At 45.8% G+C, this 16,542-nt stretch overlaps 1 protein-coding gene across 1 annotated transcript in view; it reads left to right on the top strand.

Moving 5' to 3' along the window:
* LOC143478057 (uncharacterized) overlaps positions 1-16,419 on the top strand; it is a 33,304-nt gene extending 16,885 nt beyond the window's left edge. The window contains exons 2-9 of the mRNA XM_076976984.1: positions 1,715-2,794; positions 9,100-9,215; positions 11,564-11,652; positions 12,689-12,795; positions 13,996-14,148; positions 15,210-15,279; positions 15,618-15,737; positions 16,041-16,419. Coding sequence (XP_076833099.1) covers positions 1,845-2,794; positions 9,100-9,215; positions 11,564-11,652; positions 12,689-12,795; positions 13,996-14,148; positions 15,210-15,279; positions 15,618-15,737; positions 16,041-16,115 — 1,680 coding nt within the window. The 5' untranslated portion in view covers positions 1,715-1,844 and the 3' untranslated portion in view covers positions 16,116-16,419. The remainder of the gene's footprint in view (positions 1-1,714; positions 2,795-9,099; positions 9,216-11,563; positions 11,653-12,688; positions 12,796-13,995; positions 14,149-15,209; positions 15,280-15,617; positions 15,738-16,040) is intronic.
* Positions 16,420-16,542: the final 123 nt, after the last annotated feature.

The following is a 16,542-nucleotide window of genomic DNA, read 5'->3' as shown; positions in this document are numbered from 1 at the left end:
GCTCTGGAATCTTGAAAACCGCCACTTGCGTCCGTGTTAACCGTGTTAAGGTAATTTGCCTTAGACGATGCAGAGGCGACAGCAGTACATTTAAAATAACATGTTATCTACAAGTTAAACTGCTGTATGTTTTCGTAGTTCGGACCGTATTTTCTGGGACAAGTTGGTTTTTTTTCTGATCTCCGCTGCATACTGTCAGCGCGCACCAGATGGCTCAGTCCGCGGCCGCGGTCCAACTCGTTCATGTGTTTACAGGATCAGTCCGCGGCCGCGCTGAGCAGGTTTGCCTGACTGGAGCGGGGGAGGTAATAACACCGTTAAACAGCAGCGTGACTACGGGCCGAGGCCGCAGTGCGCGGCAGTGGCTCCTCCACGGGCTGAGTTAAACTACCGGCGGCCCACCGGCCCACTAACCCATCGGGGAAATCCCCGGTAGCAATGTATGCCAGTCCGCCCCTGGTGGCATGTAAACTGATCTACAAGCTGGTATTATTCAGCTAAGAGGGAACAGCCTGACTCCTTTATATTGCACACACAGGTCTTCACTTTCACACGCTGCACTAGACCAGTGTGATGCTGGGACTCTGGACTGGTGTGATGAAGGGACCCATTTGTTGTTTATTGTTAAAGTTTCAATGAGCACAAGTGTAAATGTTAGCAGTACTGTTTCATATTAGTGCAATGTTACATGATTTGTCACAAGTAACGACTCACAGAAACCCTGGAGTGGGGAAGAACAACAGACTTTTTCTTTTCTGGCTTCAAAATGATGCTGTTTTTGCTAAAATGATGGGCTTGGTTGCCGTGATAACTGCAGTACACAAATAAACAACAACAACAACAAAACACAGCCTCCAATCAGTCTTCCAGTTTGTGTATTGACATTGCAGAGAGATTGCTCTCATGCAGGGTAAAGTGAGCTTCTTGTGGCTTGACAAATTTGTCCAGAATAGAATGTGTGCGTATAATGCGTATCCCACTTCATGGTTCTTGAGGCAAAGTGTTGTGGTCTGAAGAAAGTCAAAAGCAAAGGTCCAGTGTTCAGGGGCTGTGAGGAAGATCTGAAGGCAAAAAAACATCACAGTTCTTTGATCTGGATAGTTTAACATGAAGGCTGACCAATTTAATTCTGGGAAAACTGGGAATCATTGCAAATCAGTGTATACTAAATGAGAGAGAGAGAGACTCATGAGGACCCCTGTTGAAAATGTATGCAGATCCTGCTGACAAAGCCAACGTAGAATATTCTAATATACGTAGAATAACAGTTTAAATAAAGTATGTGAAAACATCTCGATATTATTCATTAATATGCTGCCAATGACACTCATGTAAAAAATGTTTGAGAGGTTAAAAATGACAAAAAAAATGTTTATTGTATCTTTAAAGAAATTCAAATGCTTTTTTTCCACTCTGTGGTTTTACCAAAACACCACATGATATGATAATAAGTCACTGAGCTATAAATGGCCCTGGCATTTCCTCTGTGTGTGAGTGTGTGTGTGTGTGTGTGTGTGTGTGTGTGTGTGTGTGGGAGAGAGAGAGAGAGAGAGAGAGAGAAGATGGTTAGAGAGGAAGGAAGAAGCAAGCAACAAATGTTGAAAGTTGAGTTTCTTACCTGAGCAATGATGTTAGTGTTGGTCTAACTGCTCACTGCTAGTTGGTTTCATTGATAATAATAAGAATCCATAATTTTTTTCTGCATCGCCCACAGATGAACCTTCCCTGATGATGGCCTAAACTCAGCCTCCCTCGCCGCTGAAACGACCCCCGTGTCACAAGTTGGCACTGGCCCCCCCACACACCCCCCCCCCACACGGCGCCTGTAGTGTCCCGTCGGCACCATGACTTCTCTTCTGACTGAAAGCGCCCAGCCTGTCCCGGACTGGCTAGGTGGGCTCCGCCTTGAGCAGTACTGCCACGCCTTCTTGGAGGCGGGCCTAAAAACCCTGTGGGAGTGCCGGGAGCTAACGGCCGCCCAGCTGGAGCAAATGGGCGTGGCTCTGCCAGGACACAGGAAGAGAATCCTGGGAAGCCTGCATAAGCTCTTCTCCTCGGAGCGAGGGATGGAGGGAGAGATGGAGAGGGAAGGTGAGGGAGGGGAGGAGGACAGGCCGGTTCCAAGGGAAAGGACGAAATTCCGCACCGTTCATGCGACTATGGGGGAGTCTGGAATAAATTTCTTTCGGACCCAAAAGGAGAATCAGAAAGGACCGCCCCCTATCCCCCCTCGCATGACCCCGAACCGGCCACCCGTGCCCTTCACCGCCACCTCTGTTACCGTGCAAAGGTCCCTCAGCCATGCACCGGTGATCATCACTAACCCTGTACCTGTAACGGAACCATCTGCACCCTTTACCAAGACAGCCGTAACTCCTGCAGCTCACATCAGGCCGACGCCCACTCCTGTTCCTAGGCCCCGCCCTGAAAACTTGCCTCTTAAAGAGATGCCGTTGAAACAGCAAAGCGGCGAGCGGAAGCCTTCGCCAGTCTCTCCCTCTGTGTCTTCATTATCTTCATCCTCCTCTTTCTCCCTGCCATCATCATCATCATCATCATCATCATCGGAGCAGTTCCACCTTTACGAGCAGTGTTCCTCCCCGGGACAGGCCGACGTGGGGGCACCTCCTCTCCCTCCCAAGGCGTACGTTGTTGGGGCCTCTAAAGAACCTAAGGTGGCACCTTCTAGCAGACGCGCCTACAGACCCCCCATCCCCCCCATCCCCCCCATCCCCCCGCGGATCACCATGTCCTCTAAGTCCATGCAACTACCCAAGAGTCCTTCTACTCTCAGGTAAGAGTGACTGGATCGGTTCTCACACACCTGCCATTGTTAAGAGGTTACTTTGTGGGTTGGGTTGGTCATGTTGGGTTTACACCCACGTGTTGCTGTAGAGTCTTACTGGGTTTATTTGCGGTGGCGGGAGTATGTACGGTGGTTTTGGCATCCTGTGTACTGTAAAGCGCTGCTTTTAATCTCCTTTGGCCATATTTCTTCCTGGCTGTTTTTGCTCCACTTGAACTTAGACAAGGGTCAGTCAGCTGCTCGCTCGCGTTCAGATGAATCATGGGTAAACTGGAGACTTAATCGTTGTTAATAAAGGCATGACAGAGCGTATGTGTGTTAAGACAGAGTGCAGCTGTTTTGTGTGTGTGTGTGCGTGTGTGTGCGCTCATGAGTGATTATGCAGAACCACAACAGTCCTTGGACCGGAGTTGCTCGATGGTCTCCGGTCCTCAGAACAGGTTGTTGCTGCCACCTTTTGGCAATCAGAGTTATTGCAGCCAATGCCGTCGTAAAAGCAAATCTCGGATATGACTGCGAAGTACAACAGGGAACTGTTGGACCACATCTGGTACAGGCAGGAACAGGAAGTGCGAGCATCAGTAAGATCACGGGTTCCGATATTCAGAACCCTGTTGTGCCTGAGATCCATCTGTACAATACGTTCATGGCGTAGTCCACCCCCCACTCTTTTTTTATAAATTTTATCCGTTTTCAGAGTGTATAGCTCCCAGCTGTGAAGCAGTGCAGTTTTCAACCTCGCCACTAGGTGGCAGCATTAGGTTGCCAGTTTCGAGTGTGTGAGTTAACTTTGCTTCCCTATGTACGTAAGTCACCACCGATAGGCTGCAGCAGGTTTTGCTTTGATGGACAAGCAGCCTTCGTGTAATGTCCCTCACCTGGATGCTGCCACAGCCTTTTACTTTACAGCATTCAGCCATGTGCCAGACATCTCAATAGTCACCCATACCTCTTCCCTGTGTTAAAGTTCCACCGGCTGGACCATTTCATAATTTCAGTTCCAGTGCTTTTGAATGTTCCTCTGAGACGGACTGAAACGCAAGCCCATTGGTTCTCGTCATGGCCAATGGGAAGCTATCCCTGGGCTGCTGTTTTCTCATGGTTATATATAGGGTTTATATTGCACAGCGCTCTTTTAGTCCTTCCTGAGTTCATTGTGCATTGTTTAGCGTCATTTCCTCTTTTTTTTTGCTGGAGTTGCAGGAGTGAGGGATTGAGTGAGTCATTCTCTCTCTCAATACACCTTTTCTGTCTCTTTCTCTCTATTCTCCCAATCTCTCTTTTTCTACCTCTCTCTCCCTCAAATGATGTGGTACAAAGAGGACAAACAGATTCAGGGTCGTCCTTGTGTGTGTGTGTGTGTGTGTGTGTGTGTGTGTGTGTGTGTGTGTGTGTGTTTGAGTTTGAGGGAGAGAATTCAGGAAGTCAGTGTTTTTGAAGTCACCAAAGTATGGCAGTAAACACACACACACACACACACACACACACACACACACACACACACAGACGTACACACTGAAACACAAATGAAGACGCGGCAGCACGTACTGCACTTCCGTCTTTGGCTGTGTGCGGTAGCCTGGCCCACTCGCTCTCCTGCTCCTGCGCTTAGACATTCGCCCGTCGTTCCTCTTTGGCACCTGTTTGCGTGACCCTTCTTCCTCCATCCGGTTCTGCCCAGTTCTGTCTGGTTCTGTCCGGATAGTTGCCCCACAGTCCCCCACCCCACTGCTGGTTATGGATGATTTTGGCTACTCAGTACGGGTGAGTGATCGCAGAATAGAGGAGTCGCTTCCACTCTTCTTCTCTTTACACTCATCTTCCTTGCTCTCTGGCATCATCCCTCTTTCACCCACCTCACATCCATTGGGGTTCGCTTTGGCTGGTCTGTCCTATGACTTTCGTGTTGTTTTTCAGACTTTTCCTCTATTCTTTAACAGGTTGTAATAATTCCATGAGCGTCCGTGTGTGTGTGTGTCTGTGTGTTTCTTGACATGATTGAGAAATACCTTGAGGTTTTTTGCACAACAGCCCTGTTAGTTCTCATATTCTCCCTCTTTTCTTGCTTTTAGACTGTGTGATCGCATGCAGTGAATCGCTAAATGTTGTTGACTTGTTTACCGAGTACAGCACCCCCTCCTGCTGCCCCGACACCCAGACCGCCTGTGGTAATCGTGCGCTTCAGACCAGCTGCTTCTGGGTCATAGTGCGGGCTACTACGAAAAGTCAGTCAGCTCTGAAACAACCAGACGGTGACCGTTCAAGCACACGGTGTTTCCGCGTTTTATAGATTTAGTGTCAAGAGAGTTCCTGCTGCTAGCAGTGCCACGACACAGTGATGACCACGAGCGTAGCCTTCAGGACTGTTGTGGCTCACACTGGGGTTCTAGAAACCGTGTTCGTGACTATTGCTGAGTTTCATTAGTGGTCATTAAAGTTTGGCTTGGTGGCCAGTGGTGTCTGTGACCTGCTGGATCAGGAGCCGTGCCTTTGGGACGCCACTGAAGTGGGTTTGTGTCACTGTTGTTGGTCGTCAACCCTGTAGGATCTTGTTTCAGATCTAGGAGGTAGGCTACTTCCACAAAACTGGGATATCCGGCTTCCCTTTGCCTGCTCCACGTCCCAAGATGGATAAGTTCTTCTCTGGTATAGTCTGTCTGAAAATGTTGAACGTGCTTAGATTACACTTTGTATTCATAGTGAAAAGCAAAGCCTGTTGTAATGAGGTTCTCAGATTTTCTCTGGTGCATTGCAGTCAAACGATGCCCCGTCAGTCAGAGCAGAGTCTAGAAGACATGCGGACTGTCAAACACAGATCGTAAGTGGCAAGAGAGGTTCGCCAAGATCTTTGTGGAAGTAGAGTGTTGGGAGGAATGGGTTCTTCTCCGTTCCAGATGCACTCTTCTCAAAGCAGAACATGTAGTTTCGTCAGCTGAGTCAAAATCTCTCCGTCCCACAGAGAACTGAGACACTGCAGGATATAATTCGTAAGACACTGTATCGGCACCTCCAAACATGGCAAGAAAATTAAATATCACAAAAGTGAAGAGGCTAAAGAGCTGGACGGGTAGAGATTGTGCTCTGCAGTCAATTCCAAATCCATTGCCGTTGCCAAATCCAATTCCATTGACCTGCTCCACTTATTGGTGAACTGATCACATTACCTCAGATATTGTAGCCTTATCAAAAAAACTTCTTACATAGACTCCTCACATAGTCCTGCTCATGGCTGTGTACCCCTCTGACGTCGGAGCGGAGTTGTTGCCGTTGTGAAACTGGTCTCATGTTTGACCGTATATTGTTAAAAATAGATGTTGTTGTCATAGTTGCGTCAGAAGAGAACGATCAGCATTGGGGGAAACTGTAATCACATTTTTTTGTGCAACCTTTTTTTTATCCTTTTGACTTCAGTTCAGTGGTAACTGATGTCTGCGAGAGGCCTGTGGTCCCTACCAGCACAGAGTTGTGTCTGTTCTCTAAGCCTCCTGCTAATGGGGACCTTGCAGTAATTTAAAACACAATGGATAGTAATATAATGCTCAAGGTGTTCACTTAGGACAGTGCTTAAATGTTTAGATTGATTGCATACATTTTCACCTCACTTCTGATTATATATTTTTCCTTTCTATGTATTTATTTTTTCCATTTGTTCTTTTCAGAGAAGCACAAGTGTCAGTTTACAGTTTAGCAACTTTAGCTACGTTGAGCTAATGTAAACGAACAGAACTCACCATCTTGCCCAGTTCAGCTCTATACTGTAAAGTTAAAGTTTTCTTTTTACTGCTGTGCTTGGTCTTTGTTAAGTTAGTTGAGGTTTTTGTTAAGTCTATGTTTTGCTTATAATTAGATTTGGAAAAGGTTGGAGGAAGGCCATTGTTTTCAAGACAACCCCCCCCCCCCCACTGGTAGGAGGAAAAGAGGGGGGTAAATTTAAATTTAGCTGTCTTCTACAGTCAGTGTATCAAATCAAATCAAATTTATTTGTATAGCGCTTTTCACAACACATGTTGTCACAAAGCAGCTTTTCAATCTTCACAGGATTTACAAGGTTAACAATCGTATGGGTCCAAATCCCTAATGAGCAAGCCAAAGGCGACAGTGGCAAGGAAAAACTCCCAGGGCCAACACTGAGACGTTCTACTTTATTTAGATCAAGTTCCGTCTCTTGAAACAACATTGGCCAACATGTCTCAACGTTCGCTTTTACCAGCTTCAGGTCAGAGGCGTAGCGCAAAATCCTGGGGCCCCACCGCAAGGAGGCAATGAGGAGACCCGTGCGTGAGCTAAAATCTCGCGAGCGACCGTAGCGCGCGACCCTGCGCGAGCAGTGTAGGCGTTTATACTTTCGCGAGCGTTGCGAGCGTCACTGCAGTGTAAATATGGCTTTGCAGTGTTGTCCGAAACGATACGTTAACAAATACGAGCCTCTTGTAATGCCAGGACGAAACATGAGAGAACGTGAAGACGTTAAGATTGGGCGTTTTGAAAATAAACAACCATTAAATAATGTGATAAAAAGCGAATAATTTCGAGTATATGTATAAATATTTAACTAAGTTTAACGTGCTGGGAAATATTGAAATGGACCTTGAAAGTGATGTGCAAATGCTTTAATTCCACCTTGTTAAGGTGTATGAACCCTGCAAACATGACTTTGTTCATCGCGCTGAAGCGCGGCGTGCGCACGAAGTTACAAAATTCGAGAGGTGCACGACCTCGCGAATCGACAGCGCGCGAGGCCCTCGCGCACGGGCGGAGCCACAGCGATTGCGTCATTTTCGCCGCGCAGACCCTCAAGTATAAACCAGGCTTAACATCACCCAGGAGGATGACTAAACAACAAACTTGTCCTAAGGCGGGGCCCACCTGTGTTCGGGGCCCCCCCGTAGTGCGTGCCTTGCGTGCCCCTCCCCTACGCCAGTGCTTCAGGTGCACAAGCACCCTGTGGCCCTGCTAGAGTTATTTTATTAAGTAGCATGTCATAATAGTTTGCATATGGACTATGGTCTCATGTGCTAGCTCTTCAGAATACCAGGGCTCAGGGCTATTATCCAAGGCTAGATTCACTTCTGGTTAGTGTTAGCTGATTTATATAAAGTCAAACATAAAAGCCAAAAGTGATTTTTAGGGATAATGTAATTGAATGGGTCATTTGTAAGTGTCCGTCATTATCTCTTCCCATTTCATTACTCGGATATAGTGCACTCATGTGGAGGAGTTGTGGATTAATGAACTTTGACCAGTTTTAGTTGAAACGCCCGACGTCTGCTACGTGTGGTGTATGTACAGGTGTCTAGAGTTGTCCTGAACAGCATCGACAAACAAATCTGAGTGTGATGCAACAGTCTGTGATGCTGCAAACCGGACCACTCGTGTAATTGGTTGATAATTGTGTAATTGGTTAATAAATGTGTCATACGCTGCTCTGGGTTCACTCGTTGGCTTCCTGACCTGTTGTGTAGCAATACAGTTCTGCAATCAAGCAGTCAGCATACCAAACTTACAACATGCCAATGCTTACACCATTGCAGAATTGTTTGCAGCCCAAGAGTCAGGCCAAAACTGCCTGGCTTAAAAATTTGTTGGCTTGGTTTAGCTTAGCTGTGGCTCATAGTGACACGTTGGCCAGCCTCCTGGAAGGACAGGGTTACATGTCTTTCATGGTGGCATGTTGGCGATGATTATCAGCTAAGACCAAACCCATGGCTTCCTGAGCCGTTGCCAGCTTGTCTGGGTAACAAAGTGGAGGTAATGGTGATAGGCAGCCATGGGAAAGTGGGACTAAGCAAGATAAACAACTGCAAAACAGAGTAAACAAAAACTAAAACTAAGTAAACAGACCAAGTGAGCCACTGTGCAGGACTCGAGCTTTAGGAAAATGGTGTTTTTGCCACTCTACATATTCCTGTATGCCAAGAGTATGTTTTGGCTGGTGTTTGTGTGTTGAGTTGATGGGCAGAAGGAGGAGGCTCCAAAGTGATGCTTTGATAATCAGAGATAGATAATAGAGATACACACACACACACACACACACACACACACACACACACACACACACACACACACACACAAGTCATCCCAAGTTAAAGCTATTGCCTTTCTCTCCCCTCCTGACCCTCAAAAAGCAGAAGGTGCCAGTTATGTTTTGTCTCAAATTGTTCATCAATGATGACTCCTCCGTATGTCTCTCTCTCTCTCTCTCTCTCTCTCTCTCTCTCTCTCTCTCTCTCTCTCTCTCTCTCTCTCTCTCTCTCTCTCGCTCTCTCTCTCTCTCTCTCTCTTTCATTCTACAGGTCATCTCCTGTGGATGATTTCTCTGAGGCGGCCCGGTTTCTGGACGTCCCATCCCGGAACAAGCCCGCCAAGGAACTGCGCCAGAACAGTGTGCCATTGCCAGCCCGCCGTAGACGTGAGTTAACAGAGACTTTGCTTTACTTTTACTTTAGTTTATCTGTGGTTTTCATTGATTTATGTTGTAGTATTTGGTGTTAGTCATGTTACAGCTATTATCTGTGTTTAATAGCTGGCCAATAGCTGGCTATGAAATGTGATTTTGTCACATTCTAAGAAAATGCAGTTAAACCTGTTCCAGTTTTCGACAAGAGTTGTCCAACTCGTCACCACACATTTACATTTAGGGCAATTAGCAGACGCTAATTTTATCCAGAGCGACTTGCAAAGTACCTTGCATCTCTTCACAGAATTCATCCTAGATAATAGCACAGATAGGCCAGAATTCAAGATACCCTTGAACCAGACTACCACTAAACTACATGAATCAATGTCTTTACTTAGATTAAACAGGCTCACTTAATCATGAGTTAAACTTTTACCAAGAAGCGCAAATAACCATAGACAGAGCAACAACAATCGCTATCTGCAGTGTTAGTGCTCATCTAAGTACTCAACAGGTGAGTCGTCAGTCTACGTTTGAAGACAACAAGAGACTCTGCAGCCCGAGCAGCTAATGAAAGATTGTTCGAATATCTTGGAGCCAGGATGGAGAATAGTCACGAGTTTTCTCTTCCATGAGACTTTAAGCATGGAGTTTCGAGCCATACTTGAGATTCGGAGTGCTCGCAGTACGGATCGGGTTTTGACCATGAACTTGATGTAGGGAGGGGCTAGGCCATTTTTGGCTTTGTAGGCAAGCATCAAGGTTTTACATCTGATGTGTGCTCCTACTGGAAGCCAGAGAAGGCAGCATAGCAGAGGAGTCACATGTGAGAACTTCTGGAGATTGAAGACCAGTCGTGCTGCAGCATTTTGAATCAGTTGTAGAGCTCTGATGATCCGTAGAGGAAGACCCGTAGTAGGGAGTTGCAGTAGTCCAGTTTTGAGATGACTAGAGACTGCACAAGCACCTGGGTAGCTTCCTAGGAAAGGAAGAGTCGTATTCTCCGTGTGCTGCAGAGGAGAAATCTTGGGAACAGGGAAAAAGGACTGACAGACTGCTGCGATCTTCTCTTCAAAGAAGATGACAAAATCCTCAGGAGTGAGAGAAAATGGAGGAGGCGGTGAGGGAGGGGTGAGGAGAGAAGAAAAAATACTGAATATCTCGCTTGGGTTGGATGGGGATGAGTTCTCTCTGTAGTAGGCCGACTTTGCCGATGTGCCTTCCAATGAGAACTTTGAAAGGGGAGATTCATATGAGCTGAGGTCTGAATCTAGGCGACTTCTCTTCCACCGCCTCTCTGCAGTTCTTGGATCTCTCCTGAGGCTGTGTAGCACTTCCGTTAGCCAGGGGGTGTATGGGACAGATCTCTTAAGCCTGGGGGAGGGAGGACACAGAAGACTGATTGAGAGCGTATGAGGAAAGTGTTGGTAATTGTGTCCAGGGAGAAAGAAGACAGACAGTTCTGGTGAGTAAGGGAAGACAAAATAGTAACGGCAAGCGTTGAGGGATCGATGGAGCGTAGATTTGGGTGAAAATAAGAAGAATGTATGGAGGACGTGTGAGTGGAAATGGCAGGCAGGGAGAAAGACGAGGTTAGACGGTGATGGAGAGGTGAAGTGGGGTGACTGTGATGTACGATGTTCCGGTGGCTTGTGTAAAGATCAGGTCCAGAGTTTTGCCTGCTCTGTGAGTCTGAGGGGACAGATTCATGGCGAGGTCAAATGACGACAGCATTGGAAGGATGCTAGATGAATGTAGTTTATCGGATTGAAGGTTGAAGTCACCAAGGAGAATAAGCTGGTTTGCTTCAATGGTGAATAGGCTGAGGAGGGTATCAAGCTCATCAATGAAGTTTTCAAGGGAACCTGGAGGGCGATAAATCATACACAGGATACATACACAGGAATTGCCAGACACATTATGGAATAGAAGAAGCTTCATGGATACTAGTAAGGAAAGAGTATCAGATGGCAGAAAAAGTTGACACGTAACTGGGTTAGAGATTCAGTGTCTTTGGAGGAAAGTAAATGAAAGCAGAGAGTGCAGATGTCCTTAACAGAGGTCAGACGCTACTACATAGTGGAGATGTCCTAATTTATCTGTTGTAGTAAGTGCTAAATCTAATTCACACCTTGGACCAGGGCGAAACTACACCTGCAGCGAATAATTACACCCAACAACCACACACACATTTCAGCCCCGGGCCGCTCCTCTTTCATTCTTTGTTTGATAGTTCCTGGTTAACAATGATAATCTGTATAATGTTTGAGCTGTAATACCTTGAGTGCGTAATGCTGTGTGTGTGTGTTTGTGTGTGTGTGGGTGTGTGGCTGTCTGTCTCTTGCTCTGTCCCTCTCTAGGGTCAGATTGTATGGATAGTTCAGATGAGTATGAGGAGGCAGAGAAAGCAAAGTGTGAAAACGGTGATCGCATAGACATGGCGGATAAGGTATGTGTGTGTATACGTGTGTGTGAGCGTGTGTGAACGTGTTTGTGCACATCGTCGTGTTTTGTTTTGTCTGATAGAACGTGTGTTCTGTGTTGTCATGTAGAACGTGTGTTCTGTGTTGTCCAATAGAATGTGTGTTCTGTGTTGTCCAGTAGAACGTGTGTTCTGTGTTGTCCAGTAGAACGTGTGTTCTGTATTGTCCAGTAGAATGTGTGTTCTGTGTTGTCCAATAAAACATGTGTTCTGTGTTGTCCAGTAGAACGCGTGTACTGTATTGTCCAATAGAACGTGTGCGTGTTCTGTGTTGTCCAATAGAACGTGTGTTCTGTTTTATCCAATAGAATGTGTGTTATGTGTGTTCTGTGTTGTCCAATAGAACGTGTGTTCTGTATTGTCCAGTAGAACGTGTGTTTTGTATTGTCCAGTAGAACGTGTGTTCTGTATTGTCCAGTAGAACGTGTGTTCTGTATTGTCCAATAGAACGTGTGTTCTGTGTTGTCCAGTAGAACGCGTGTACTGTGTTGTCCAATAGAACGCGTGTACTGTGTTGTCCAATAGAACGCGTGTACTGTATTGTCCAATAGAACGCGTGTTCTGCGTTGTCCAATAGAACGCGTGTTCTGCGTTGTCCAGTAGAACGCATGTTCTGCGTTGTCCAGTAGAACGTGTGCGTGTTCTGTGTTGTCTAATAGAACGTGTGTTCTGCGTTGTCTAATAGAACGTGTGTTCTGTGTTGTCTAATAGAACGTGTGTTCTGCGTTGTCCAGTAGAACGCGTGTTCTGCGTTGTCCAATAGAACGCGTGCGTGTTCTGCGTTGTCCAATAGAACGCGTGCGTGTTCTGCGTTGTCCAATAAAACGCGTGCGTGTTCTGTGTTGTCCAATAGAACGCGTGCGTGTTCTGTGTTGTCCAATAGAACGCGTGCGTGTTCTGTGTTGTCCAATAGAACGCGTGCGTGTTCTGTGTTGTCCAATAGAACGCGTGCGTGTTCTGTGTTGTCCAATAAAACGCGTGCGTGTTCTGTATTGTCCAATAGAATACCCTTCAGCAGCCTCCAGAAATCCGCAAGACCCGGTACAGCAGCTTGTGCAGTGACGATGAGCTGCTGGAGGAAGACCTCGGTTACGACTCTGTAGCACCTAAGTAAGTGACTGCTACACCTCTGTGCATTCCATGCTCTTTGGCAACAGATGCTGTGGTACGCTACACCCGCTCCGCTACACCCGCTCCCCCCACAGCTGATGGGCTGAGTCACTCAGCCGGCTCACAATCAGCACTGTGGGACTGCTAATATTACCGAGACAGAACTGTTGGGATATGGTGATCGCAGCATTGGTTTGGTCATTTTTTCACCAAAGCGAGGGATAGATGAGGACTTTTTGTTCTGGGATTTGGAATAATCCAACCTCTAAAATCTATAGGTCTTTTCAAACATTGCTCAGAGCTTCATTTGCGTCTTAGATGAATGTCATTCATGAGCTATGCCCGAATCATTGTTGGAAGGGGTTGTACATGTGGGATACAGTGCACACACAGACGAGGTCTTTCTTTTTATAATTCCATTTTTCTCCCAAATTTAGTCAGTAACCCATTGCCCAGTCACTGACTAGGTAGCCATCTCTCCCCTGTCACATGACACCTAACGATCATGGCGGTTCACGGATGGTTGTGGCTTCACACTGAGGTGGGCAAACACTTTTCTGTTGAAGGCAGGTTTAGTGCCTTAGTTACAAACGCCATTGTCTTGTCTTGGGGAAAGGTAATGCGAAGTTTTCCTGTGAAGTTTTCCTGTTTTTTAAATGTATCAACATCACTTCATTTCAGGCTAAAAGCCATAATGAAACTGCAAAACAAACTAAACACTTCCTATTAACTAGATGAAAGGCAAAATTAACTAGCTGAAAGGCAAACTCTGTCACACTGCAGCTGTAAAAAGTCCAATTTGGCATCTACTCAGGACATTGTGCTAGGAAGGAAGTTCAGAAATCTAGAATTGAAATGGTACACATTAACCTCTCTAATTACTGTTCACACAGATCACATCACCACCACGTCCACAGGTGATTTAAGTAAATTGTTTTCCTGCTCTCTCTCTCTCCCCCCTCCCACCCCCTCTCTCTCCCCTCTCCCACCCCCCCTCTCTCTCCCCCCCTCTCTCTCCCCCCTCTCCCACCCCCCCCTCTCTCCCCCCTCTCCCACCCCCTCTCTCCCCCCTCTCTCTCTCTCCCCCCCTCCCACCCCCCCTCTCCCACCCCCTCTCTCTCTCTCTCCCCCCCCCCCCTCTCTCTCCCCCCTCTCCCACCCCCCCTCTCCCACCCTCTCTCTCTCTCCCCCCTCCACCAGGAGAGATTCATGGATAGAAGACTGCAGTCCTCTCTCCAGCTGTCAGAACAGTATCTACCTGCCAGGTCAGGTCCCCCACAACTCCAAGGACTCTGACCCTCAACTCACTCCTGTCATAAAGATGGGGTGGTTGTACAAGAACCCCCCACAAGGGTATGTATCATGTGTGTGTGTGTGTGTGTGTGTGTGTGTGTGTGTGTGTGTGTGTGTGTGTGTGTGTGTGTATGCCTCTGTGTCCGTGTGCATGTGTGTGTACGTCTCTCTACAAGGATTAGGGTTAGGCTCTATATCAGGACAGTAAACATAAATATTCACATTTATTTGTTTATTTGTTTGTATGTTTTTCTGACTCCGGGTACAACATTTCAACAATCAACTACTATTAACTGTATTATTAATTGTATATAGACTTGTGTTAATGCTTATAAGGCATTTGCATTTGTTTGCAGTAAAAAAAAAACACATTCTGCCTAGAAATTAATACTTTTATTTATAGAAATTAATACTTTTATTGCTTGATACTATAGGTCTATAAATGTGCATTTGCATGGGTGTGAATGAATGTTGTATTGACGGGTGCTTGTGTGCGTGTGCGTGTGCATGTGGAGATACCACATGCTGTGGTTAAAGCTGAGAACTTGGTCTAATTTTAAACTGTAGCATTGGTCTTCATGAGAAAGTGTTTTAATTGACTGAAGATATCAGTTGGAAGATAAATTCTGTACATTTGCTACAACTGACAAAAAACTAAAAAAAATTAAAATATCCAGAGGTCCTTACGTTTAATATTTACTGTTAGCAGTGACCACCACTAACAGTCACATAATGCAATGTGGACTCAATTCAGTGCACTATGAAGAAGATTAACTGTTAAAAGATTGAAGGCAGTATTGCTCTCAGTATTAAGACACAGATACCACTCTTAATACTACGTTTCCTTTGAAAATGTCAAAAGTAGAATGTCTTTGTGATGTACTGTTGACACTTGAAAGATGTGTTGCTCTGGAAGGTTAGTCAGGTAAAACTTGCCTTGTTGCATTGTGGGACTGCCCATAATTCATACCTCCTCCAGTTCATGTCACAGTGTGTAGTCCCAGATTATTCCAGTAGGAGGTGCTGTTGTAGCAGCTCGGGGAGTTCCAGAGAGAATCAATGGTGCAGTTGGAACCATACAATGTAAGGCCGACCCAGTCTGGGCTGTGGTTTTCCTACAGGTCTTTGATCTACCAGCACCGTTGGGTGAAACTTGACGCAGACTACCTGAGATACTTTGACAGCGAAAAGGTTTGTTGTTTTTTTTTTTTAAAACCAGCATAGCAAAAATTTTTTTTTCAAGACAAACCATAGAGTTACAACATACCTTAGCTGAATATGATTTCTTTAAAGTAGAAAATGTTGAGTTGTATGTAACCTCATATTTTCTGTACGGATGTGAAACTCAAAATCAAATAAGCCAATAGTTACTTCAGCATATGATCTATGATGGTCAGCATTCTGACTACTTGTCTGAACAAAAAAATTTCAGAATGTCAAACATTAAAGGTGGGTCACTAAGTTCTGAATTTGTACTTTCTTAACTTGCTGAATATGTTTATATAATACACGTATACCCATTTCTGCAGGATGTGTATTCAAAACGGATCATTCCAACTTCATCCATCACGGGGTGGCCAACGTGGGAGACCAGAAGTTCGAGGTGGTCACGCACAATCGTACATTCCTTTTCCGAGCAGAGAGTGACTGTGAGTACCTGTCACTTTTGTGTGTGCGTTTGTGCGCTTGTTGCTAGTCACCTGCGAGGCCCAGCATCTGTTAGTGACATTTCCACATGGCTACTGAGCTTTGATGTACATTTTGTGTTTCATTTTGTTTTAAAAGTAAAGCATGAATACATGAGTGCTGTGCTTATGCTTGTAGTGGCCTCCTTATTACATTTGATGTGAAACGCCCCTGACTATGCACTATTTTTCAAATGGTTTAATTTGCTTAAAACCATTTTGTGTGTGTGGTATGTGCCGTGGGGGCTGCGTGGCTGTGTGTGTTAGCTGAGAGGAATGAATGGGTGTCAGTGCTGCAGATTTTACAGGTCAAGCTCGTGTGAAGACAGGTCAAGAGTTTGACCCCTTAACCCCATTGTGACCTCTGAAATGAAAGGTTATCTAGAACTCCGGGGCCTGCGCTCTAAACTCTACACAGTGGGTGTGTGGAGACAAAGTTTTCCTCTATAAAAATGCAGAGGTGAGACACCTGTGATTTGGCTGTGTTCACATACATACGTAGATGGTACATGTACAAGCTTGTGAACCTTGTGCATATATGTAATCATATATGTAATCATGTTTGCGTGTGTGTGCGTGTGTGTGTGTGTATGTACACATACATATGGCCGTATTGCACACACTGATAAATTGTGTAATAAATTGTTTGATGTCCTTCCTCTTCCCATTGCTAATGCGCTCTCTCTCTCTCTCTCTCCTCTCTCCTCCTCTCTCCTCTCCTCTCTCTCCTCTCTCTCTCTCCTCTACTCTCTCTCTATCTCTTCCTCTC

This window comes from Brachyhypopomus gauderio, chromosome 16, assembly GCF_052324685.1.
Source record: "Brachyhypopomus gauderio isolate BG-103 chromosome 16, BGAUD_0.2, whole genome shotgun sequence".
NCBI classification, from domain to species: Eukaryota; Metazoa; Chordata; class Actinopteri; order Gymnotiformes; family Hypopomidae; genus Brachyhypopomus; species Brachyhypopomus gauderio.
The sequence above is the reverse complement of the archived record's forward strand: the minus strand, read 5'-3'. Positions and strand labels throughout refer to the sequence as shown.